Source organism: Anas acuta, chromosome 6 (genome assembly GCF_963932015.1).
Source record: "Anas acuta chromosome 6, bAnaAcu1.1, whole genome shotgun sequence".
Taxonomy (NCBI): Eukaryota; Metazoa; Chordata; class Aves; order Anseriformes; family Anatidae; genus Anas; species Anas acuta.
The window spans coordinates 39,031,248-39,058,444 of NC_088984.1; the positions used below are offsets into that span (position 1 = coordinate 39,031,248).

The 27,197-nt window shown below is 40.5% G+C and overlaps 1 protein-coding gene across 6 annotated transcripts in view; it reads left to right on the forward strand.

Moving 5' to 3' along the window:
• The window catches only part of SPATS2L (spermatogenesis associated serine rich 2 like), an 80,521-nt gene that overhangs the window by 34,401 nt on the left and 18,923 nt on the right, over nucleotides 1-27,197 (forward strand). For 2 of the 6 annotated variants that reach the window (XM_068686635.1, XM_068686636.1), the window contains exons 2-6: nucleotides 9,203-9,264; nucleotides 19,669-19,777; nucleotides 22,452-22,501; nucleotides 24,490-24,730; nucleotides 26,710-26,910. In XM_068686635.1, coding sequence (XP_068542736.1) covers nucleotides 9,226-9,264; nucleotides 19,669-19,777; nucleotides 22,452-22,501; nucleotides 24,490-24,730; nucleotides 26,710-26,910 — 640 coding nt within the window. In that variant the 5' untranslated portion in view covers nucleotides 9,203-9,225. Of the gene's footprint in view, nucleotides 1-9,202; nucleotides 9,265-19,523; nucleotides 19,572-19,668; nucleotides 19,778-22,451; nucleotides 22,502-24,489; nucleotides 24,731-26,709; nucleotides 26,911-27,197 lie in introns of those variants that run through there. The other 4 variants (XM_068686638.1, XM_068686637.1, XM_068686639.1 and 1 more) reach the window with 3 other exon arrangements.

Genomic DNA, 27,197 nt, shown 5'->3' on the forward strand with positions numbered 1-27,197 from the left:
ATTCTGTAGAGGAAGTAGGTGTGCAGAAGATGAAAGCATAGCACAGGCTGGTGCAATCTCATTAGATACACTTAGAACCAACTTCCAAAAATGATGTAAACGCTAAACTTGTGATTGTTGTGTTCTGCCGGTACTTCACATCAGCTTTTTGGATTTGGGGAGTGTGCATAGCCATGCTTGGCAGGGCTGATAAGTTCATCACGCAATAGTGCCTTGTATCTGTCTCCCGCCTTTTGTTGCTGCACTGTGACCCAAAGAATCTGTACTCATGGGATCACCTGTCTAGTATAGGGGAAAAAGGGAAGAGGAGGGTTGTACCAAAAAAAATAAAAATAAAAGGCTGCTTTTGGGGTGCTGTGTAGAACTTGGAAAATGTTAGTCACAGGACATTTGTAAGAAATTAGCATTGTGGAAGGAAGGGCTGGGTTAGTACAAGATGCAGCAGATGACAGCAGAAGCAGATATGGACTTGAAAAGCATGGAGAAGGGTCAGGTCAGTCAGACCTGGGATTCTTGTTGTATAGGGGAGGCATTAAAATAGGAAATGGTTGTGGTGGCCAAATGAGGAAGTACGTCATTTTAGAAGTACAGGAGACTTTATTCATCCATAAACACAGAGATAGGAAAACCTTCCCAAAATATTTTGTGGGGAACTTTCTGTTTGCTGTTGCCAGAGAAAAGTTGTGTGTTCAGCTGTCAGAAGCAGTGGAACAGCTGCAACGATCTCCTCTGCTCTGATGGAACTTACTTCTGGGCTGCTTTCACAAAACACATCTGCCTGGCAACACTGGCACTTCCATAATCTCCTTTCCCCTCTCTGTATTTGTTGGAAGATTCTTTTTTGTTTTGATGGAAAGAGGCACATTTTTTCTTTTTCTGATACTGCTTTTAAGTCTGAAGTTTAAGCATACTATATATGATAGCAGCCAGATTTTTGCAGGAGAGGCAGGGCACAGACTCCTTCCCTGATGCTTGAGATGTTGGCAATTTCCTGCCCATGCAAAATGTTTCACAAAATGGAGAGTGTGGCACCTTTACCCCAAGGCCTGTTTAACTGGAGAAATTTTGCCTGTCAGACACCCGGTGCTAGTTGAAAGTTGGCAGGTGTTCCTTGGAGGATGAACACAGCAGCAGGGGGATATCAGAGCTGCTTGAAGACAGGAAAGAAATGGCTGTAAATGCTGGGCAAGCAGCCACGTACTTAAGACAGTGACAGGTGAGCTCAGGCATGTTCTGCTGTGGTGGTTAAAGGCTATGCCTGCCTGTCTGCTCTGCTGGATGTTGCTACTTGCAATAAAGTCGGGGCCAAAACACGTGTGAGCACCTCAGCTTGCTCCAGTTCAGTTTAACCTTAGCTTAAACCTGTGCAGAGCAGTATGAATTGCTTAATTTGGTAGGGGAGGAAAATAAGGCTCTGCCAAACTTAATTCACTCTGCTCTGCAGCACTCCATTAAAGTGCCTCTAATGTATTTTTCTCTTTTCATTGTATTGAAAGGGAAGGCATACTCTCTCATTTGGAAGTATGTAATCAGTATAGAAATAATGTGCTTCTGTCAGTATTTGAGGTCAGGAAGTAACAAGCAACTCAGAGTGATCTCCTATTCCAGTAAACACATCTGGAAATTAGTATTAGTAATTAATGACTAATTTAAATATAGGATTCTGTAGTATTTCTTTCATTTCATTCCTTTTTCACAAAAGCCCTGTTGAGGTGACATACGTGTACATTAACATTTCAGGAGTACGATTGAGAGATGTGGAGAAAGACAAAGCATTTAAGCTGATGCTCAAGCTGAGAATCTTTCATACGGTATGTTTTGTGTGTGCATAACACATACAGCGCTTGTTTTAACTTACAAGTCTTAGCCCCTGCAGCAAATCTGTAAAAGACCTTTCTCCAACCATTTTCTGTGCACACATTGACATGCAAAGCACTGCTCTGCGGTGATTTTAGGACTCGGTTGTGGGCCATATTCTGATCTTCCACAGCTCAGGCAGGAAGACGCTTCTATAAAGAATTAGGAATCAAAATGGAGCTGTTCAAATTTAGATTTATGCCTCCAGCAAAAGCTCTTAAACTTCATTGGGACCATTTTCTGCATAAAATTCCTTGCGTGTTACAATCTTTCGTCACAGGATTTAGAAATGCAGCAATCTTTCAATACAGGGATTAAAAAATCAGAGGAAAAAATTAATAAATCAGATTGCTACAATGAGAAAACTGAATAGCATGTTAAGTATAGTGATAAAGGATAATTTTAAAGATCGGCACTACTCTGACATTTTCCTTCTAATGTATATAGTTTGTATTTTATATAACAAGTATTGCTGGACTGTGAGTTACATAAATGAGGAAGTGTTTTTTGCAGGTTATTTCAACTATCTGCCCTTGTAGAAGGTGAACAGAAAATAGCTCCAACTCAATTTTAGCATCATTTTGACAGCTCTAATATGCATATTAATGAAAAGTCTGAAGTGTAGAGGAATGAGCCTACTTGCAGAAGCTGGTGTTCTCTTAGTTCGTGATCTTGAGGGAGGAGGCAGGGGAAAGCAGGAAGTAAGGGGTGAGGGGGGGGAGAAAAAAGAGAAACCCTCTTTTTTGAGGGATGTTCTTCATGTCTTGCCAAGTCTTCCTGAAGCAGCTTGGAGGCTAGCTGAATTGGCACTGCATTCATCAGTAGAAGACTCTTATCATAGTAATACCTGGACATAGAGCAAAGTAGAGACAAGTAAATCTGGAGAAGTGTTGTATGACATTTTTGTCTGTTTTTAAAGCAAGTCAGAGCATTGTTACAAAGACTAAATTTGGCTAAGTGGTGTAGCATGGTTAATCAGCAAATTTAAATCGGGTGCATTATTTAGCTACTGTCTTTGAAATTACATAAACAGAAGGTTGAATTTTTCACTAAATAAGGTCACTATGATTAATTTGCTTCATACAAAATGCAGTTTTACCAGTTTTTGTATAGTTTTGTTACATAATTAGGAAAATATGCTGAAAAAGCAGAACTTTGATATTTCAGATGGCAGATATTTTCCCATTATTTATTTGGTTTATGTATTAATAGATTTTAAGGTCAGAAGGCTCTGTTAGCTGTAAACCTTATTTTACTTGGTTTCTGTGGCATGTTCAGTTCCTCAAGAAAATTTTCCCAGCTTTTCTTTATTATGGTTACTACAAGGTATGGATCAGTTTAAGTGTGTTTTAATCCCACATGCAAGAGGTCACTGTAACATTACTGGAGCTACTAGACAGTAGATATGAGGGTGAACTAGTCAGATAACCATTCCTTAAAATGCAATTATCTTAGAACAGAGAAGAATATCAGTCCAGCACAGTTTTGATGTCAATAGGTAAAATGCATTCTTTTCTGAAAAGTTGTAAGGGATAATGAAGAGTTAGCATAATTTTAGAGCTAGATTTTCCAGTCTGCATGGGAAATTAGATGTACTATATCTCATGCTCTGTGCCCATTTGGCATGAGAAATAGCTTGATGGCAAAATAAAAGTACGAGAGAAGTACAGGAAAAATGTCTTATAGGGACTACTGACTACAGCTAAGTTCACACACTAAATATTGGAGTTGCCCCACCCTCACATTTGATGTGATCTTCCTACCTGCTTTCTCCAGACACTTTATAACTCTACTGTTAGTCATTAAGTGGGTTTGACAAAGAAACTTGAGGTCTTTCATCCTTGATTTATAAGGGTTGTGGGGAGGCTTCTGATCTGAGATGCTTTCTTCAGCAGATAGTAAGGCATTCAGAGTGTCCCAGTTGCTGGAAAGAAGTCTTATGGGATACACAATGTAGACGCCATCTCTGTCTTGGTAAACTGGCTGAGCCACTGAATAAAGGCAGCTACAAGGTATGTGAATTTTTATAGACAGATGTTATCTGTTGACGGCACAGTAAAACAAAGGTGGCAGAAGGAATCTTACTCATTTCAAGCATATTTTTTTTAAATAACTAGTAATGGAAAGGGTTACTTTTTTTTTTCCCCCCTCCTCTGGCACCTTTTTTTGTGGGCTTGCATAATTTGGTGTCTGCTCTTCATCATATCAAAACTCAAAAATGTGTTCCCTTTTCTTCTTCCTGCTGTCTCTTTCCCACTTACCAAAAGTAATGTTATGTTTGAAAATGTACTTCCTTGAATCTCATCTTTTTAATTAGAAAACACATGCATACAAAACCAAATAAATATATTTGAGTGATATTACTAAATAGTGTAGTAGAAGCATTAGGTGTTTGAACTCCACCAAAGTGCGATGTTTCAAAGCTGGAGTTGAGGGAGGATTTTTCTTTAAGTGCATTAAAAGAGATTTAGAAGAATTATGGGAACTCTTATCAGTCCAGAGAGCAGAGGTATCAAATGGGGAAAAAAGTGTTGCAGTTTAGGAAGTTGGAAAGAACTGAGATTTTATTCTTGTTTATGTACAGCAATATCTTCCTTTCGGTGTACAATGGAGTTAAATTTGGTGGCCAAGCCTCTATATCTTTTGACTTGAGTCTTCTATCTAATTCTTTGTGTGTGACTTAATTTTAAAATGTTTTTTTTAAATGAATTTTAAAATTCAAGTCTGTCCCTTACGGAACTCTAAAGTAATTAGTTTTGATGGAAGCTGGATTAGACACCTGGACTACTTTCTCTGTATTAACTCTTCATTGTGGGATGCAGTGTCTCTGTTACATGGCTGGGTAACTGAAAATAAAAAGCCTATAGCAGAGTTTCTTAATTACATGCAAACTCCATTCATGTGCCCAAGTTCAGAATAGACTTGGAGATTTAACCATACAGGCCTTGTTAGCTTTAAAAGAAGGTGTGTGGTTAAAAACTTTAATTAAGTTTAAAAACAAACAAACAAAAAAAACAACAGTTGTGCAGCACTTGTCTGCCTCATGGTACTTCTAGCTGCTTTTTACAATGGGATCTTCAGATGGGATCTTTCTTCTGGCAAAAGTAAGATTTCTGGTGATTGAGAAAACAAGAGCTGTTGAGTTCATCTTAGGTATTCCTCCTCCTCAAATTTCAAAAGTATCAAGTAATAATGGAGTCTAATCTAAGAGACATGTCTGGGAGAAGCATGATGATACTCCTATCATGATTCATAACTATAAGGCATTTTTGAAATGTGCTTGCAGAACTAATCCGGGGAAGGCATGAAATTTGAACTTGTTCCACTTTTTTTTTCAAAATCAAGCAGTGCTGTGCAGGAAAAAAGAATCCGCATGGTGGCAGAACTCAAGGAGGAGGTGGAGAGGTTGAGGGCCACCAGGGAGTGCGAGCGGGAGATAGACTGGTGGAGAAACTGCCTGTGCGGCCTGAAGGGCAGGCACTGGGGTGAGGCATCCCAAATAGGGGTGGACTCCCTGCCCTGTCACCATCAGGCAGAGGGAAGGGACCTGGGAGTTGAGGAGGAATGGAAACAGACCCCTGCTCGACCTCACAGGCAATGCCCTCCCCCTCCAGCCCTGCCTTCCCAGGTGCCCTTACACAACAGGTTTGAGGCCCTGGAGCTTGAGAGACCTGTGGGTGAGGATGAAGTAGGAAGCCTACCCAGGAGGATGCCTAGGGCGAGGAAGTCAACTCCACGCCTCAGGACTGCCTGCACCAAGAAAGAAAGAAGGGTGATTGTTGTGGGAGACTCTCTTCTCAGGGGAACAGAGGGCCCTCTTTGTCGGCTTGACCCTTCCCGTAGGGAAGTCTGCTGCCTCCCTGGGGCCAGGGTCGGGGATGTTGCCAGAAAGCTTCCCAGCCTGGTTCGCCCCTCTATTATCCTCTTTTGATAGTCCAGGCTGGCAGTGATGACATTGAAGAAAGAAGCCTCAAGGCTATCAAACAGGACTTTAGGGGTCTGGGACGATTAGTGGAGGGAGCGGGAGTACAGGTGGTGTTTTTGTCTATTCCTACGATGGCAGGGAGGGGTACAGACAGGACATGGAAAGGCCACCTGATAAACACGTGGCTCAGAGGCTGGTGCCAACACAGAAATTTTGTTTTTTTTTTTTGACCATGGGGCGCTTTACTCGGCGCCCAGCCTGATGGTTGCAGACAGGTCCCACCTATCTCTAAGGGGAAAACGGATCCTAGCCCAGGAGCTGGCAGGGCTCATTGGCAGGGCTTTAAACTAGGTAAGAAGGGGGACGGGGCTGAAATAAGGCTTGTTGGAGGTATGCCAAGGGGAATAATGGCTAGGCCAGAGGAGAAGGCAATGGCCAAATTGAAGTGTATCTACACTAATGCACGCAGCATGGGTAACAAACAGGAGGAGCTGGAAGCCATCGTGCAGCAGGCAGGCTACGACTTGGTTGCCATCACTGAGACGTGGTGGGACCACTCTCATGACTGGAGTGCTGCAATGTCTGGCTATAAGCTCTTCAGAAGGGACAGGCAGCACAGCAGGGGTGGTGGTGTGTCTCTCTATATTAGAGAATCTCTCGATGTTGTGGAACTCGAGCCTGGGAATGACAAGGTTGAGTTCCTGTGGGTTAGGATTGGCAGGAAGGCCAACAAGGCTAGCGTCCTGGTCGGGGTCTGTTATAGACCGCCGAACCACGATGAGGAGACGGATGAGGAGTTCTACAGGCAGCTGACAGAAGTTGTGAAATCATCGGCGCTTGTTCTCGTGGGGGACTTCAGCTTCCCTGACATATCCTGGAAGCACAACACAGCCCAGAGAAAGCAGTCTAGGAGGTTTCTGGAGAGCGTGGAAGATAGCTTCCTGACACAGCTGGTTAATGAGCCTACCAGGGGTGGTGCCCCACTAGACCTTCTCTTCACAGAGAAGGACTGGTGGGGAGATGTGGTGGTTGGAAGCTGTCTTGGGTAGAGTGACCACGAAATGGTGGAGTTCTCTATTCTTGGCGAGGCCAGGAAGGGGACCAGTAAAACCATTGTATTGGACTTCTGGAGGGCTGACTTCGAGCTGTTCAGGACACTGGTTGGTAGAGTCCGTTGGGAGGCGGTTCTGAATGGCAGAGGAGTCCAGGAAGGCTCCTTCAAGAAGGCAATCTTAATGGCACAGTAGCAGTCCGTCCCCATGTGCCCAAAGACGGGCCAGCGTGGAAGAAGACTGGCCTGGCTGAACAGAGAGTTGTGGATTGAGCTTAGGAGAAAAAAGAGACTTTATAATCGTTGGAAAAAAGTGCAGGCCACTGAGGAGGACTATAAGGATGTTGCAAGGCTGTGCAGGGACAAAATTAGAAAGGCCAAAGCTCATCTGGAGCTCAAACTGGCTATTGCCATTACAAACAAACAAAAAAAAAAAATCTTTTTACAAATACATCAATGCAAAACGGAGGACTGAGGAGAATCTCCATCCTTTACTGGATGCGGGGGGAAACCTTGTTACAAAAGATGAGGAGAAGGCGGAGGTGCTTAATGCCTTCTTTGCCTCAGTCTTTAGCGGCAATACCGGTTGTTTTCTGGATACCCAGTACCCTGAGCTGGTGGAAGGGGATGGGGAGCAGGATGTGGCCCTCACTATCCATGAGGAAATAGTTGGCGACCTGCTACGGCACGTGGATGTGCACAAGTCGATGGGGCTGGATGGGATCCACCCGAGCGTACTGAGGGAACTGGCAGAGAAGCTGGTCAAGCTGCTTTCCATCATTTATCAGCAGTCCTGGCTATCAGGGGAGGTCCCAATTGACTGGCGGCTAGCAAACGTGACACCCATCTACAAGAAGGGCCAGAGGGCAGACCCGGGGAACTATAGGCCTGTCAGTTTGACCTCAGTGCCAGGGAAGCTCGTGGAGCAGATTATCTTGAGAGTCATCATGCGGCACTTGCAGGGCAAGCAGGCGATCAGGCCCAGTCAGCATGGGTTTATGAGAGGCAGGTCCTGCTTGACAAACCTGATCTCCTTCTACGACAAAGTGACGCGCTGGGTGGATGAGGGAAAGGCTGTGGATGTGGTCTACCTTGATTTCAACAAGGCTTTTGACACCGTCTCCCCACAGCATTCTCCTCAAGAAACTGGCTGCTCTTGGCTTGGACTGGTGCATGCTTCGTTGGGTTAGAAACCGGCTGGATAGCCAGGCCCAAAGAGTTGTGGTGAATGGAGTCAAATCCAGCTGGAGGCCGGTCACTAGTGGCGTTCCCCAGGGCTTGGTGCTGGGGCTGGTCCTCTTTAATAGCTTCATCGATGATCTGGATGAGGGGATCAAGTGCACCCTCAGTAAGTTCGCAGATGACACCAACTTAGGTGCGTGTGTCGATCTGCTCGAGGGTAGGAAGGCTCTGCAGGAGGATCTGGATAGGCTGCACCGATGGGCTGAGGTCAACTGCATGAAGTTTAACAAGGCCAAGTGCTGGGTCCTGTACCTGGGGTGCAACAACCCCAAGCAGAGCTACAGGCTGGGAGATGAGTGGTTGGAAAGCTGCCAGGCAGAGAAGGACCTGGGAGTGATGGTGGACAGTCGGCTGAATATGAGCCAGCAGTGTGCTCAGGTGGCCAAGAAGGCCAACAGCATCCTGGCTTGCATAAGAAGCAGCGTGGCCAGCAGGGCTAGGGAAGTGATTGTCCCCCTGTACTCAGCTCTGGTGAGGCCGCACCTTGAGTACTGTGTTCAGTTTTGGGCCCCTCGCTACAAGAAGGACATCGAGGTGCTCAAGCGAGTCCAGAGAAGGGCGACGAAGCTGGTGAGGGGTCTGTAGAACAAGTCTTACGAGGAGCAGCTGAGGGAGCTGGGCTTGTTCAGCCTGGAGAAGAGGAGGCTCACGGGCGACCTTATCGCTCTCTACAGGTACCTTAAAGGAGGCTGTAGCTAGGTGGGGGTTGGTCTGTTCTCCCACGTGCCTGGTGACAGGACGAGGGGGAATGGGCTTAAGTTGCGCCAGGGGAGGTCTAGGTTGGATGTTAGGAAGAACTTCTTTACTCAAAGGGTTGTTAGACATTGGAAGGGTCTGCCAAGGGAAGTGGTGGAGTCACCATCCCTCGAGGTCTTTAAAAGATGTTTAGATGTAGAACTTAGTGATATGGTTTAGTGGGGACTGTTTAGTGTTAGGTCAGATGTTGGACTCGATGATCTTGGAGGTCTCTTCCAACCTAGAAATTCAGTGATTCTGTGATTCTGTAGACTAACTGTTTTCATGTTTCTCTGGTGCTTATATGTAAGAAGATTCAATTAGTCCTTATGTACCTTTGACAGGTTGTAATTAAAACCTCCAAATGAATCTTTGTCTTCCTCTTTTCACAGACAATATTCTCACCAGGGGAAAGATGGCAGAAATCAGTTCTCCTGTAAATATCAAGGAAAAGGTAGGCTGAAGTAACAGTGCAGTGCAAACTGAAATCTTTGTAACACATGTTTCATCCCTGCTTCTTCAAGCGCTACTCACATGCTTAACTTCAGTATAAGTTGACTTTGTGCATAAAGTTAAGTACACTGACGGGTATTAATAGGTTTAGAATGTTAATCTTGGCTGATGAGAAACACATTTTTGTTTTTCTGCAAGGAGACAATGTTCTGTCAGATACAGATCTATTTTCTTGTGGTTCCTGTGCATGCTGATGCTATGGAGAGTAGCACTTTGTGATGGTTGCCAATGTGCAAAATTCACCCTTTGAGGAAACATACCCTTTTAGAAATCACTTTTTTCTGACCAAGAATGTTGTACTGGAATACTTGAAGATAATTTCTCTATTAGAGGCTAAAAAGGAGTTTTTTTTTTTTTGCTCCTACCGAAGCATCTCTGATAGACGCTAAGGGCCAGCATCCAGTTCTGTTAGTGGGCCCAAGTTTTTTTTGAGTATCAATGAGAAGTTGATTAGGTGTGTTCACTTCATGAAAGTTGCACAAGGAGAAAGGATCAAATCTGTTTAATCAAATATGTTATATCAAGGAAATACAGAAAAGTGAAGGCAATGTGAAACAGAAATATAGTCATCACCCACTGTATCATACAACCTGCCTGTGGCACGTAACATCCTGTGGGGCAAAAGGCATATGAAATAGTTTCTTCTCTCTAGGCCTTGCTTTATTCTTTGACGAAACAATTCTTTACAAAATGCATTGTCCAGGTGCTGTTTTTTGAGTTGCTTTTCCTCATATTCATCATAAACTGCTATATTGCTCATTGTCACTGAGAATTTGCATGTCAACATGAATCCATATTTTGGTGATGAGTTTCCTTCCTTAGTCCCTAATAACAGCCCAGAGCTTAAATACTGAGTAGCTCGATTGATTTTTTGCAGTAGACAGTAACGCCATCAAATGTCATTCCCTAGAGCCAGAGTGCTGCAAGGCAAATTAGAATAATTCTCAAAATATAACTCCAGTAAATTTAATTTGTTTTACTTATTTACTGTGTATCTTAAATTCTTTCCTTAATTTAGTTAGTTTTACAAGTGCAGGGCTTTATAAACGGACTGTTTGTCTCTTGCTAGTTAAAGAACAAAGAACTGCAAGAGGCTCTTATTCACAGTGTAATATTTGTTATGTCCAACATTTATTTGAGGTATCTAAAGTTAAATGTTCATAAGCATACACATTTTAAAGAAGGAAAATAATTGGATCAATATCCAATCACTTATAATAGTTCTTTTTATTCTAGTATTTTCCACCAGTATTTAGTGCCACTAAATCTCTATGCCATGATTAAAAGCTAGGTTATCAGCAGCAAAGTTGCTGTTTTTTTAATTCCGAAAAAATACAGGCTAATAAACTGCTGAATAAAGGCTTAGCAATAAATGCATAAAATGCATAAATTTCAAAATCTGCCTATGTCTGTTGAAGAGCTACCATGCTCAGTTTGGTGCTTCACCTGGGCTGCTTCACCTGTCTTATTTTAAAGTGAGATTGCCATGGCATGGCACAGAACATCCATTTGAAATCTGTTTGTTTTACAATATGGTGGCTCTTTCAGAGGGTTCTAAAGGTACATTCAGAATATTGCTGTCACACACTAGAAATACAAGAGAAGGGATGAATGGGTATGCCCTGCTCAGTTGACTTTAACTGTATTTGCCCACAGACCAGACTGCTAAAATGTAAGGACCTAGTGTACTTCTGAAAAGCAGGCATTTACTGTACCCCGGTAAGAGTGCAGATCAAATCCCTTTCACACTTAAAACTTACGTGGGTACAGCAAGACAGTCATGCTACAAAGTCTAAAAGCGGTGAGTTCAGTGTTCAGTTTTATGCACTTTCTTTGGTTAGTATTTCTGAGAAACAAAAGTAAGTTTTATAAACTTAATTACTTTTGCTGAGCTCCACAAACCCACTGTTATCAATACAAATATGAGCAGGCCTTGTAAAATAGAACAGAATTGAATACAGTTCCTTGCCAAGTCTCCATCTTTCCTACCTCTGTACTTGCAAATCATAGTATGCTTCAGATTTTGATCCTGCTAGGACTTGAATGAAGCCAAAAGAGCTGTACATCACATCTGCACACACATACTTATTATTGTAAGTTTTTTTTGGCAAAAATAGAACTCAATTTTCTACTTAAGTTGGACATTGCTTTGCTGTAACAAAAATGTACAGAGCCCATGAAGTTTTGGCATAATGCGTTTTTTATTGCTTTGTTTTTAAATTGTTGCATCTACTCATGTTTTTCTCCATGATCAGCATCTAGTAATTCAAGGAAATAAAATTTCTGCCACCGTTTTAATGATAATGTAAGGCTGAGGCAGACATTTCAAGTGTTACTAACTGAAGTTAGGATGCTCACACATGCAAGTTTTCTAAGACCTTACCGCTAACTTGAGTCACAAGAGAATGCTACTGTAGTACTGGTACTTGTATAATTTATTCATAGCATTTCAGCTGAAATAGTTCATAAAGTCAGTAGGACAAGCATTCTATTTTATATCTTTTTTTTTTTTTTTCCTGAGAGATTCACATAAATGTTGGCCTGCGATGTCAGAAATCTTAATGGAATTTTCCAAAGTTGGCAGAGGCTTCTGCATCTGTGATACTTGTGGGGAGCCAGAAGAGTTCTGATTACCATATTTTCATGCATATAATCCAGAGACTTTCTGGAATACCGTAAGCCTACATTTCAGCAGCAGCAAGGGTTGCATGCCTGTATAAGCAGTACAAGGAGTACATCAGGATCTCTTGAAACAATTCCCTTTCCCCTGCCCCTTGCTGTGTTCTTCATTCACTATGCTGTTGTCCTTGCCCCCTGATTCTCCTTATCTGTATCTACGAACAATGTATATCTGAGGACTTTTCTGTTATCAAGATCTTTAAAAACTAGGAGTTATACATAGTTCAGATCATGCACTTTCAAGTGCAAACATTCTGTGGATTAAGGGATAAAACTGGTCAAACTCATTGGCTTAAATCCCAAATAATTCCATAAAATTAATGAAACTATTCAAGCATTAACCAAGTATATGAACAGAAGAGGTGCTGAGATTCTGTACGACAGGGCCTCTAGATAAGAAGCAATTGGAGTGAGGAATGCAAATGGTTTGTCATCTTCTGCAACAATTTAAATCTCTAGTTTTGACAAGAGGTGGATGAATGTGAGGCACTTCCCAGGATATCCATTCAGCTCTGACACATGACTTTTAGTTTTGATTCAAAGAAATACCAGGAATTGTTCAAACTTCAGGACTTGCTGTTCGACCCATCTTTTTCTATTGTGTGTCTAGTTGTGTTTGAAAAAGATATGATGTCAGCTGGAATAAACAAAAAATACTCAAATGAAAATATTCTTGGGATTATGTTGGGGGTGAAGTTTTGCTGGATTTCCCCAGAAGCATTTGCTTCTTCATTTCATTGTCACTTCAAATGTCAGGGCTATGGGAGTAGATGGGCAGGTTTGTTCTATTAACTGCAAGAAGAAAATGTTAATCAGATGTATGTTGGAGGATTTCAGTTTTGTTTACATTACATCATAACTGCGGTTTTCATAAGTGGTGGTCAGCATGCAAGTAAATAATAGGATTCATTGTGGAAGGAATGGAAACAGTATATACGTTTTAAAACTCTCATTATAAAAAGCAGATAGTTTCCAATCTATGATTTCACTAGGTCTCCGGAAGGTTGACCTTTGCAGCTGTTCCACACCCATGCATTGATGTAGATGGATTTAGTCCAAAGACCAGCAAAGTTGATCAGAATGCAATTTTGTCATTTGAAGAACCATTTAACTTTAGTTTAGGTTATTACTGATTCATGTCTCTAAATAGTGCTGCCATTATTTAAGTGAAACAAATTTTACTGAGTCAAAATCTGTTTATGTACACTTTTTTAAAATGTTCTTTCATGAATCCTGAAATCTCTGTTTTCCATTTCATTAGTTTAAAAAATTGAGCAGAGGAGGGGGGTGGAACATTGTAAATCCGAGGTGTTTGCCCAAAGTAGATTACTGTAAGAAGTAGAATTTGTTTTGTGCTTACAGGGATAGGTGATCTGAAGGTATTGGTGTGGTGAATAGGGTATATAGTGAACAGAGAGGTGCAGAAATGGTCAAAGCTGTTATTTTGCTCAAAGGGTGCATTAAGAATATTTGTTCAGTGTGTCATGAACTCATTTAGTTAGTAAAGCCTTTGGAAAAATGTCTCCTACATAGGCTGTTAATGCAAAAAAATTCAAATTGTGTTTATGGAATATATTTGTATTGGAGTTTTTTAAAACCTTGAACAATTCTGCCCTTAAGTGTTTTGGAAAAAAAAAAAAAAAAAAAAAGAAAACAAAAAAAAACTTTCTGTTTAAAATAGCCAGGGGATCTGCTAAAGATAAACTTACAAATTATAGAAACCAGCAGAGTTCTGTAGACAGCCCTCCTGCACTGGTCCTCTTGCAGGATTTGGGTTGACCCTAATTGGAGCTGTAATCTAGTTGAACGTGGCATACGCTGTTACCTTGCCTCAGTTGCTATGGGTGTATACAGTATGTATGTGTACATAAAGATCTGCTACTGACATGTGGTAGAAATAAGCAGGGTGGGAAAAGGTCTGTATTTGTTGATAACCATATTTTAGAAATAAATTTAGCTCATTACTTAGAGGAAACCTGTTGAGCTTGATGTTTCATACCAAGTGAAGGTGGATGTGGGTTAGTGTTTCTAACCAAGAATACATAAGAGAAAGTACTTTTAAATGAATAAGGGACTGTAATAGTAACTTCAAGGCGATTAGAGCAGCTGTGTTCAGGGGTTTTTGAACAGCTGTGAGCTTTCAGAAAAGAAGCTTATTTTGTCACTATGTCACAAATATTTAAACAAATTCTCTGAACCCCGGATATATTACTTATTCACCAGAAACATCCCCTTTGAGATGATGCCAAGGGGGAGCAGATGGAGTAGAGCAGCAAACAGGCAAGGACAGATTCCATGTTGTTGCAGTTGCCTGGGAACCATTTGAAACTTGACAGAAAACCTAAAGGACTCAGATGAATACACAGAAATGTTAGCTTGGTTCTGGGTGCAGAGTTAAGTGATCTGTTGTCACAACTTTCAGGCAGGCTTTATTTCTTTTTAAGCCTTACGTGTCAGGGATCTCTCATGAAGTAAATGTTTGTAAGGACTTCAAGTGTGTAAGGTACCATGAGAGGTTAGAATTTCAGTGTCCTTCTCTCCTCTCTTATGCTCCTCTGAAGTAACCTATTACTAAATATTTTTAGACAAACCAAAGATTTGTCCTAACTGAGATTATGTACATGTATAGTAGAACATGTAAATCTCAAAAAAATAGTCAAGTATTTCTGCCCAGACAGAACAAAGGGTTCTTCTTTTCATATTCTTGAGCATACACAGTTGTTTTCAAGAACAAGGCTTTGTATTTTAGATCTCTGGTACCTTTAATGTAGTTTTTGTAAGGTTAATTTTTGAAAAAAGTCTTAACATTAAACTAACAAAGAGAAGCGCAAATTAAAAGCTTTGATCAGGTCTGCAGCTCTGTTCACTATACTCCCATTTCCAAAGGAAAGTGCAGGAAGGTAACTGCTGTCTGTGACAGCATCTCAGCTAGTGATGACATTAGCAGCACAATTATCTTTGGTTCTGAAGGTACATTACTGAATTCTCTTGATGTCCCAGAATGCTTGTCTGGCATCCAAAATGATGACACAAGTTGACTGGGAAGCTACACGGGATATAAAGACGTGATGATTCACAGAACTGTTAGAGTAGTTGACTTCCCTGTAGTCTCTGTTGTTCTTCCTAAGATCAGGTTTCACCAAGTAAGAGAAAGTTCTCTCTCACATACACAGGGAAATTAATTTGATGTTGTGAGTTTGTTCTTGCAAACTGTTAGGTATTGCTGTAGTATCGTTGCATGATAGGAGATTGTTTGTATCTTGTACGTTTTTTCATGGCATTGATAAATGTTCTTAGAAAGGAATTTGTTTATTGGTGAGAAGTCATGAAATACTGGATGATTGCAGTCCTACAGTCTGTGTTGCTTACATGTTGAAAAGATGGATAAGCTTCTTTGTAAGCTTGATTACTGTAAGTTTAGAGAACGAGAGCTGGGTTTTATCTCCAGCCCTGGGATAACAACCTATTCAACCTTTTGGAAAAATGAACTCTATACAGTTTCCTGGATTAAAAAGTGACAGATTTCTCAAGCAGCTAGAAACTTGTAAGCAGTTGAAGTGTGTAGCTGTACTGGTAAAAGGGCAGGTGTGTCACCTGAACCAGCAGGTGAGCCAGTATAGCTGTGCTGCATAAATTCAGCTTACATCCAGCACTACCCTACGTATCTCACTTGTCATCTTGTATTTGTCAAGCATTCTTGGAGCTTTGCTGCACCTCCATTCATTGCAGCCTACGATGGTTTTCTTATGACTTTCAGCTGTGTAGGTGCATTCGCATTAGGCTTATGCTGTCAGGAAGGTTGTCCACCTCTCCCTTCAGTGTTTTATTGTGTTTCGTTTTCTTAGTTTTCATGCACCTTTCCAGAAGTATATGGGAAATGTTTTGCATGTATAAACAGACCTCGGCTTCAAACATAGAAAGCTACGTTTATTTTGAAGCTGAAATAAAAGGACTAAAAGATAGAATATCAGAATGTTTGCATTTCTTGGTTAAGGCTGTCATATGGCCTTGTCTGCCTCAGCATGTCTTTGTCTTTTTCTTAGATGCACTTTCAGGTCAGAATTTGTTACTTTTAGCCATTTGTCTATTTGACTTTCTCCATTGTATGTATACAACAATTCCAGTTTGTTTTGGCTGAAAACTAGTCAATGCATATGTTGAAAACCTGATGTTTGACACACACACACATCTGCCTGTTTTTGAAATTCTGGGAAAATAAAAATAAAATAATAATAAAAAAAATATGGCAACTTTATTTCATTTTGTTCTTGAAAGTTTTTAAGACAATTTAATTTCACAGCAAAACCTTTTAGGCTTTCTCTGCTGTTAGAATTCTGGTTTTATGTGTTTTTGTTGTTTGTGAACAGAGCAGTGTGTGTATGTATTTTTTTCTTAATGTTGTAACTAGAATTTCCAACCTGTATTATTTCATCTGTCTTATCCTCAGTAAGTCACTGCAGAAATCTGGAAAGCAGAAACGCTGGTGATTGAGTGGGGATCCTGGCTATCAGTAACATAAGTGCACAAGGGAAACAGATTAACAATGTGTTAATCAACTTCTGGTTTAGAATTTCTGAAGTCCTGAATGCTTTGCAATCTGATACTCATTTGCTGAGGAAGCTTCTCATAAGATTTAACTTTTTATTTTCTAAAAAAAAAAAAAGATAAATGTATGTATTCTGTGACAATCAACAAAGGCTGTTGGTTTTTGGCAGTAAAACCATTGAGCTCTGCAGTACATAAACATCCCCTAAAGTGAATTTAGTCCAACTGAAACAGGACTATGTCCACAGTGTTGGTCATATGCACAGTCTTTTTTTCTCTGCATTGGTGAATGTTCTTCCCTAAGAGCATCATTTTGCCTTTTTGGGGTTATCTCCACAAATAGGACATTTCCATACCCTTTTTGTACTTAGTCATACTACTGAGATGAAGCACAGTTTAGCTTTTAATTCTATTAATCAAAAGTGTCTTAACAGTCAAAGACCATACAATGCAAACAGAAAGACTTCAGTGGATTCTGTAGTCTAAAACATAATCTGTCTGGTTGAGTTCTTGTGCCATGATGTTCTCCACCCAACAGATGTTCTTCTTAATGCCTCTAAGAAGTTTGCACTGTATGGCAAGTTGCCTGGTCCATCCTGTGGTCTTCAACTTAGTTTGTAGTTTCCAGATGCTTCTTGAGACTTTCAGACCTTTCATAGTACAGGATGACCTAGAAGATGTGAAATTCCCATGCTTATGTTTAGAGAGTTAGAATACACTAAATATTTCCTTTTACTATTTTGCATTTGAGCAGTTGCCGCAAAGATTCTACAATTCTGTGTGGGTAGAGAGAAGATCCACATGATTATGAAAGAAGGGAGGTTTTTGTGAGAATAAGATACAGTCCATGTGGTGGAAATATTTGGTAACTACCAGCTTGAATATAAAGTGGACTGCAGTTTGTGGCCTGCTCTAGCCCCGTGATGTGTTTGACAGTTTTTGTTGTCATGGAGCCAGCTCAGTTCATGCTTGTTGCAGCCTTATCAGTAAATAGCACGTCTGTGCCCACACTCAGGGAATGAATAAAACTCATTTTGGGGGGATTTCTCTGCACATCCTGTTCATTTCATGTGATTTTCACCTAGAATGCCTGCAGTGTATGAGGGGCTATACTCACCCAGCCTGTCTAAACTTCCAACACAGTATTTGTTAACTAGAAGCTCCAAGGCATCTAACGCTTGGGTTGGGAGCCTGGCTTGTGGGCAAACCTTGCTCAGCCATAGGGTGGGAGCAGTAGACATAGGATTAGATGGGCCTTTGGAAAGGGTCCTTGGAAAAGGAGACAAGCAATTTGACTGCTGTACTGCATCCTAGCTGCTAATTTTGGGACTCTGTAAATAATGGCTGTGGCCTGAGTTGGCCAAGGTTAAACCTGCTACTTGAAATGTATTGTGGGAATTGTTCCCAATTGTAAATGGGAAGCTGCAAAGAGATGAGTTACAGGATGGTGGACAGGAGCAGAGTGAATTGTATTAAGTAGAGACATGAAATTTGTCTGCTGAAGTCAGAGAGTGGCCTTCTTTACATAGTGAAAGAGATTACCTCATCTAGAAAACTTGTTCCCGTGTGGCTTGAGGTGAAGCAAGCATCAGCCTTCTGTTGTGCTCAAGCTAAATCCAGCAGGTATCATGAATAAGAGCCCTCAGTCACTGTGTGCTAACAGAACTTTAAATGAGTCATGGCTTATATTGGTGTACAGGAAATACAGTGGCTGAGGAATGGACTTGACCCAAAACAGCAAAATAAAGCTTTGGTCATAAATTGGAGCACTTACGTGTAAGTGGCCTGAATCCACTGCTAGAGACACGATAAAGGGCATGTAGATTGTTCTTACCTCAGGATTTAACTGGACAGCTGGGTCAAGGTAATGTGAACGCGTCTATTGTGTAAGCCAGTGTAGTTCCATTATATGCAACAGAGCTATCTTCATGTGTTTGTTTTCACAATTAAATTTCACAGTATGGTGAATAGCCAATCAGTGTTTCATAAACAGAAAGTAGCAAAATGACAATGTGATGTGCTAAACAAAGTATACAAGGATGTATTCCAAGAGGCAAAGAAAGGTGCCAGTTAAACATTTGCAGTGCAACAAGGTCTTAATAGTAAATAGGTGCTGGAGAGTTTGAAGAGCTTAGAAAACTGATTGGGAGCAACTCTACTGGTTTAGGCACTAATTCTCATGTTGTTTTCAAACTACAATCAGTATTCTGTTAGTTTTGCTAGTTACATTTAATCAAGTATTTTTTTGTTTTTGTTTTTCTGGTACTACCTACTAAAACTTGTCTGGTATTAAAACAATGTAATCATTAAGTTTCATGTATCTTTATTTTCAGGTAGATTGCATGAGAAAGTAAGCCATCAACATGATTCCATCAGTAATGTTGTATTTAAAATGTGGTGGGTTGAATGACCATTTGGTGTAAAGAGTAACAAAAACCATACAACAGTAGGAAACATTGTGAAATTGAAGTATAGTGTGTCAGAATCATCTGTGGATATAACAGATGATCAATATAGTTTTCTCAAGGAAGTGTTTGTCCTTTTTTCAGAATTCTGATGCACAAGCTTCCTGGTCACAAGTACATGGAACAGCAGGCCAATATTATGCTGACAAGATACTAGAACTTTTTACAAATAATGCTGCTTCCTTTTAGCCTGTGACTTTTTTCATGTATATCACTACTTTCCAAATGTTAAAAAAAAAAAAAAAAAAAAAGGCACGAGTCATGTTGAAATGTCAATGTAGCAAGGCCTTACAACAGCCTTAAAGTAGTTACATACCCTAAGATTTCATAAGTGATATGATTTGTTAAGTAGCATGACAGCAGAATAGAACATTTGAGAAAGAAACCTAAGGCCAAATTATGTCAGTTTAGTTAAATGATTTCTCCAGGTGTGACTGAGGGATTTAGCTTCAGGCTTACTGGGTACCAGTTGTCTGTTTGGTCTCTTAAAATTGTTTCCTTTAATTGCATGGGCCAGATATGGAGAACATATCAGTATAAAACAGTATTGTTGGATATGGTAAGCATTTATATAAGCGTGCATTTGCATGGTTACAGTGTTTTCTACATGATAGTGATAAACCTGCATATTACTGTCTTCCCTTTTTTCTTTCCAGATCAATGCAATCCGATCAATTGTTCCAAACAAAAGCAACAATGAAATAGTTTTGGTGTTACAACAGTTTGATAACAATGTAGACAAGGCTGTTCAGGCTTTTATGGATGGTGAGTATAGTGTACTTTTTTCACTAGGGCATGAGACATAACTGCATGCTAAAGTGTTCATTGCCTGTAGTGGGTCAAAATCTGTTTTGTTCTGTTGAAATTCAGATGATTGTGACCTTGCCAGAAAACTTTTTTTTTGTAGTTGATCTCTCTGACTGCATCTTTGTTTCTTCACAATATGAGTGTGACCTGGATGTTTATCTTTCTCTCTGATATTGCCATTTTTGGGTACCATTCTTGTTGCCAACCTTCTTTGTTCTCTGTGAAAGTTAATGCTCTTTAAAGTGAATATGTTGGAATATGATTCACTGCTGAAGATAGACTACTAATACAAATTGGGGATGGTTCTGAATCAGATAACTGGATCCCTAAACCTCTGAACTTGATGCATATGTTAACATTCAAACCTCAACCTGAATTTTGCAAATAGCCTTGATATTTGTAATGGCTGAACCAAGTCTCCATTGCACATTTGAGATGCTCTAAATCTGTATCTGGCTTTTGCGTTTTGCACCATAAAACTGTCTCTTGTAAAGGGTCACTTGTATTTAAATAACGCTTTACTGATAAATATGTAATGGCAAGGATTTTGAACATTCCCTGCAGCCTGTAAGAAACTTTTTGCAGGAATTATAGCATAACAGGAGGAAATCCTCTTGAAATTTTTGTGTCTGAGGGAGGCTTAAAAAGTACTAGTTCAGTAGTCTCAGAAGCCCAGTATATCTTAAAAAGCAAATGGACACTGAGGCTGCACATACAGCTTGGTGATACTGAAACTTACAGAATCATTATGGGTATTTCACCAAATTGCTTATCTATTTTAATTCAGAGTAGTTTTGATTTTGGTTTGGATTAATTTACTGAAATGTAGCAGTCAAAAACATCGTGTACTTGGAATCACAAAGATATGCAGAAATCAGGTGCAGGAAAACTGGACTATTCACAAATGCACCAGATCTATATGGTGCCTCTTGATTCAGGTAGTGCATGGACATATTCTGAAAGGTTTATTGAAATCAGAGTGTGCAGGTGGACACAAGTGCAAAGGAAAAATGTGATGCATTTAATAGTAACTTTATTTTCCTGTAATATATGTCCTGAGGAAAGTAGTGGAGAGTTGCTACATGGTTAGTTCATTAAGTTCCTTTCATTCAGTTAATTGTCTTACGTTACTGTTGCTTATTTGTGGTCTTTGAGTTGTTCCCAATGGCTTCAAACCTTGTGTTGCCTCCCATAAGTGTGTGAGAAGTCTCATGGTGTATGCTATTCTAATGCCCTCCTCAAATGCCAGAGGAACTTCCTTTATTTTTAGTTTAAAAAAAAAAAAAAAACAAACAAAAAACTTGAAGCATTACAGAATCCCAGAGTTGCATGTGTGTCCCAGAGGCTCTTGTTCCAACACTTCAGATGTTTCCCAAACTACTTGAAGTTTTCCAGCAGAGAGAGACAGTGCATTTTTGTTTCAAGACAAAAGGCACTGGTACCTCAGTGCAAATCAAAAGTGAAAAAGTATTTCTCTCATTCAGCAATATCAAATAACTTAAGGGTATTGAGGGGAAGTGCTTTTCTAGCCACATATCCTCTGCTACAAGGAAAAAAAAAATAAAAATCCTTGCAAGAGTTTAAAAAAAAAAAAAAGTATTAAAAAAGTGCAAGGTAGTATAACCTGAGTTCAGACAGTCTTTGTTTAAATGTAATTTAGTTGATCATCCTTGTGCTTTGAGTTTAGAAGTCTTTGCAAATGAGTATTTGACAACAGCCAATATTTGTCACCATCTGGAATAAGCACACCCTTATTTCAAAGACAAAATCCAGAGTTGTTTAAGCACTGAGTGAAATGGCAACAGAAAAGTGTGTCCATTCAGCAGCCACTGTGAATAGACTAAATATAAATAGCACTTCAAATGTATTTTCACAAGTGATGAAAATTGCTAAGATGAAACTATTTCACAATCACAGAGAACTTGTTGCTACGTACAGTGAAAAACATGGGGACAGCTATGCTGAGTGCAAAGGCTGAGCTACATCCATTTAATATCACTCTCAGAATTGCTGCAGGCTGAATCAAGAAATGTTCAAATTCAGTTTTCTGAGATCAGAGCTTATCTTGCTTTGAATCCGGAGTGGCATGCAGGTGCTGTTTCTGTTATGCATTTTGTATCTTTATGTGAAATTCGAGTTTAAAAAAAAAAAAAGCAGTTAAAATGTTTTATTTGTCGTGTTAGTGTTTACCTGAATGGGCATAAGCAGAAGTTCTGTTCAGCTCCTTTGTAGATGTGTTCAAGAAAATATACTGGTGTTTACCTAGTGTTATACAAGTTTACTGAGATGTCTTCCTTTTAGACAAGAAATTTGAGCATTGGTGTGTTTGTTTTTTTTTTTCCTTGAAGCTTATGCTAGTGCTTCAAGTTAGGCACCCACTTAATTACTTTGTGAAATGAAGAGCATAAAAAGCAGTAGTGTTAAGTGGCCTGTCCACTATGCATAGTGTAATCAGCTAAAACTGGTAAGTAAAAAGGAGAGGCAGCAGTTCTCATTTTATTCTCCCAACATGAGAAAACTTGCAACACATGGAAATGCTGCCCAGGAAGGAGGCTAGAAATTGTTCCTGAACACATTGGTGCTTTTTCATAGCAGAGCTTTTGTTGAAATGTTTTATCTTTTCTTTCCCTAGGCAGTGCAACTCAGGTTCTAAAAGAATGGAATATGACAGGGAAAAAGAAGGTAAGATCTTGCTCTTGAGAAGCAAAACATTTGGACTACTTATCAGCAATCTGTAGCTAAATGTAGTAGTTTTATTTTGTCTGTCTTTGCTAACACAGGTGACATAGATGACTTCATCCATGCTTGTATTCAGAATACTTGAAACCAAATGTGTGCATTATTTTTAATCTTGTTCATCTGTTGCTGTCTCTCTTGCTCAGTGTTCAGAGCGAGTTTCTTGGACAGCATGTGTTTGTGGAATCCAGACTCTAGACAAGTACAGAATGAATCCTAAAACAGCTCATGTGCACCACAAGCACTTCTAATACGCTATTGTATCCTGCAGAGTAACAGCCACTTAGTGCTAGAGGTTTTTCTGCTGGGTGTAAGAATAATATATGCATAGTAGTCATCAATTAGAGGTCACATATTAGGGAAGCTCTCAAGTCAGATACTTTAAGTATATGTTTAGGATATACATTCTGAGCTGTGCCAGGAGGATGCCCTGTGAGTTGCAGTCCTGGAGGCACCACTTTATGGCTTGGAGAACCACAGTATCAGTGGCTAACCTGTCCTCTGGTCCCATTATACTTCTGTATTTGGTTTACATGGCAAGGTCTTAGTAGCAGGGTGACTGCAGGGGTGGTCTCTGTGAGCAGAGCCCAGCAGCTGCCCCACATCAGATCAGAGCCAACTCCAGATGGCTCCAAAAGGAACATGGGAACATGCTGCTGGTCAGAGCTGAGCCAGTGAGCGATGCTGGTTGGGCTTCTGTGAGCAGATTTAAGAAAGGGCAGGGGAGGACTGCTGCACAACAGTAGGTAGGAAAGTGAGAAACAGCCTTGCAGACACCAAGGTCAGTGCAGAAGGAAAGCAGGAGGTGCTCCAGGTGCCAGAGCTGAAGTTCCCCTGCAGCCTGTGGAGAGGCCCCTGGTGAAGCAGGCTGTCCCCCTGCAGCCTATGGGTCCCACATGGAGCAGGGTCTCCACACTGCAGCCTGTGGAGGAGCCCCCTGTGGAGCAGGAGGCTGTGGCCCATGGAGAGCCCCCGCAGGAGCAAGCCCCAGGCCGGAGCTGCAGCCCGTGGAGAGGAGCCTATGCAGGAGCAGGGGGTCTGGGGGGAGCTGCTGCCCGTGGGGGACCCATGCTGGAGCAGTTTGCTCCTGACAGATGGACCCTGTGTTACAGATCCATGTGGGAACAGCTCTTAAAGAGCTGCTGCCTGTGGTAACCTCTCACAGGATAGGATGGCATCCTGTGGGAGGGACCCCATGTGGAGCAGGGGAAGAGAGTGACTATGAAGGAACGACGGAGACAAAGCATCAGGGACTAACCACAGCCCCCATTTCCCTGCGCCGCTCAGGGGGAGGGTGTAGAAAAGGATTGTATGGGAGAAGGTGGTTTTAGTTTGATTTTCTTTCTCACTGTTCTAATCCACTAGTGATAGGCAATAGATTGCATAATTCTCCCTGTGCTGAGTCTGTTTTGCTCATGACAATAATCGGTGAGTGATCTTGTCTTAACCCTTGAACCCTTTCCATCATAATTTCTCTCACTTTTTCTTAGAGGAGGGGAGTTAGAGAGCAGTTGTGGTGGAGCTCAGCTGCCCAGCAGGGTAAAGCCACCATAATTTGACAAGACAGATGCCTTCAGAGATTGTCTGTGTTACTGAGTGGATGTGCCCTTTGTGGTTAGGAACTGTTTGTGCAAGTTGACTGTAAATATTTTGAGCATTATTTTAGCACAGGCTCTGTTACTATTTTGCATTGTAATTGTTCTGTGTGGAGGGAGGAGGAAAAACAGTTTGGGTCTTTAGTTTTTATTTGAAGCCATTCTTATTTTCAGCTAAACAGATAAAATGCATTATATAACACCTGTAAATAGCATTACACTGAATGCCACTTGCATGACATTTTAAGCGTATTGATGATTTTATGTTTATATTTATATGTTGAGCTTATAGGAGCTGCAGTGTGTAATGTCTGTTCTTGCAATATTTCTCAATTTTAGAACAATAGGAGAAAAAGAAGCAAATCTAAACAGCACCAGGGCAATAAGGATCCTAAAAATAAGAATGATGGGCCTGAGAAGGCATCTCAAGAGCCCCAGGGAGTATATGGCTGCCATCTGAATGGATGCTCTAAGGACAACTCTTGCAGCGATTCTGCCAATGAGAAACTGGAAGCTGCTTCTCTTGAGAACAAAGGCTCAAGATTTGTAGCATCAGTGCCGGTCTGTCCAGAAATCACAGGTTAGTTCATCTGGCACAAGACACCTTTTTAATTGGCAATAGAAAAGCCCATTTACATAAATAGCATACTTGTCTTTTTTTATTGCCACAAAGTAGAACATAATGAAAGGAAATCAAAGAGATGTTTGTGTAAAATGTATTTATTAATTAAAGCCATACAAGTAGATCTGGGCACAGAAGGCCTTGCAACATGTATCCTTGCAAAAAATGTTTTGTTGGTTTTTTCTTTTTTTAAGAGAAAAGGTCCAAATTTTAATTAGAGAGGCCCAGCTGATGCAGACTATTATGATATAAATACAGAAGAATACAGGGTTAGAAAGTGTTAGATGATGACAGAAGTGATCAAGTCCCTTATCTAGGACAATAATTTTTTACGCTGTATGGGTCTGATTCACATTACAGAATTTCTTTATTGCCTTCTTCAGACTTGTTCGTTTTTTTCTTACCTTCCCTGAACTGACTAGTCACAGTGGATCTCCACTGGCTTTCCCTAGGAGAGAAAGGAAGGCCTTAGTGTTGGGGGAAGACACTCTGATATCTTCAAAGTATGTATGTGTTTCTGTGAGAGTCTGGATACTGATTCTGAAGCTCTGGGGTATGGTAACAAAGTTCTTCCTTGTTGGGCTCCAGTAGATACAGAGTTATGATTACAGTAATACCAATGAAAACAAACCTTTTCTGAGTGAAAAACTCTGAAAGCTTTTGCTTTTAAGTGTCGTTTTGTAAATCTCGTATTTCTTTTAATTGCTGTCAGTACTCAATGATGTTTCAGCTCTTCACGTTTCAAACTTCTGACACCTAGGGAGTGTCAGATTTTTGCTGCTGCATTTTCTTCCTGTGTCTTAAGCCTGCATTAGCATAAGCCTTCCTGTGTCATAAGACTGCATTAAAATAATTTTCCTTGAAATCCCTTTTTCCATGATAGCAATACAGCTGTTGAAACTCATCTTAAGACAACGTCCCAAATAGAGAATTGTCCTGAAATGAATTCTCCACTGCTTCCAGAGGACTTCAGGGGTGCCAACCTCTGTACAATTAAACAAACACTCAGTAACACAGAAAAGCCACATTGCAGAACTACTTACCAAGAATGTTGTCCTAAGAACTGGGTGGAAGGTCAGAGATACTCCATACCCTTGCTAAAAACTCATACTTACTTTGGATAGAATATGCCGTAAGCAGGAATATTCTGCATTTCCATAATATTAATTTGTGTAGTGTAGATATAAAAAAAAAAAAGTTTCTTCAATGCTTTCAGTTGTGCTAGAATTCTGGTCTTGCACCTAGCTTAGGGACAAAAGCAGCCTATATATATTATGAAACCTACATAGAACTGAATAGACTAGAAGGGTGAACAGGATCCCTCAGAGGCCAGAAGCAGTGCCTTCAAAGTTTTTGAGCAAATCAAACACTGCTAAAGCCATTTGAAATGCTGAAGTGAGTCCAAAGAATACCTGTCTCACATTGGTCCCTTTGGTGCTGTAATCTCCTTTGTTTTGCCATTGTCAGTCATATTTGTTTTCATTCCTTCCCTATCAAGTTAATGTTACTATCAGCATTTCACTGTTGCTTTCAGACAGCCCACAGCATGGAAGGATCACAGCCAGGTCTCTGCTGACAGCCTGTTATGCTTTCTTCCCCATGAGGAACATGAGGCTGAAGCCTTGCTAATGCCATCTCAGTCTGTGAGATGAGGTCCTTCCAAGATATAGAATCTTGGCTGCATGGAAGGGACTTCAGGGAGCAGAAAGGAGAAATGCAGAAAAGCTGGTGTTCCCTTCTAATGTGCTAGAAAATTATAGGGGAGGATATGTGGTTTTATTTAATTTAGTTCTACCTCTTTCTTGCCATTATTCCATCTTTCTCTGTCTTGAACATCTTCAGTTGCTGCTTTTTGTGTGATGTTTTTCTACAGGGAGTCAAGATTCTTTAGCAGGTCTTGTTAACTCCCTTTCTTGTACCTTAATATTCTATTGCAGGCAAAGAACATGAACAGCAGAAAGTATCTGTAGAATTAAGCTCGAAGACTATGAATGGAGTAGAACAGCACGAACCTCTTCGGTCAACAGTTCAGCATCAGAGTAACCTAAGCAGGCCAAAGTCAAAATCTTCCTCAGTTAAATCACCCAATGCTACAACCCAACCTGAAACAAAGCCAGATGATTCAGTCAAAAAAAGAGGTAAAGCACGTCCCTTTGTTCAGTCGCTGTGTACTAAGGTGATCAGAAAGCTGGTGTCTCTAAGAAAAAAGCAAATGTGAGGAAGAGATGTGTTGGAAAGTGAGAGTAAAATTATTTGAATTATCATGGCTATTTTAACAGTTACATGATTTGGGTTAATGAATATGAACATACATGTTTAAGAATTGAAGAGCACAGAAGAACAACTATGGAAAATCTGGGCTGATGGACTTTTACAAATACATCAATGCAAAACGGAGGACTGAGGAGAATCTCCATTCTTTACT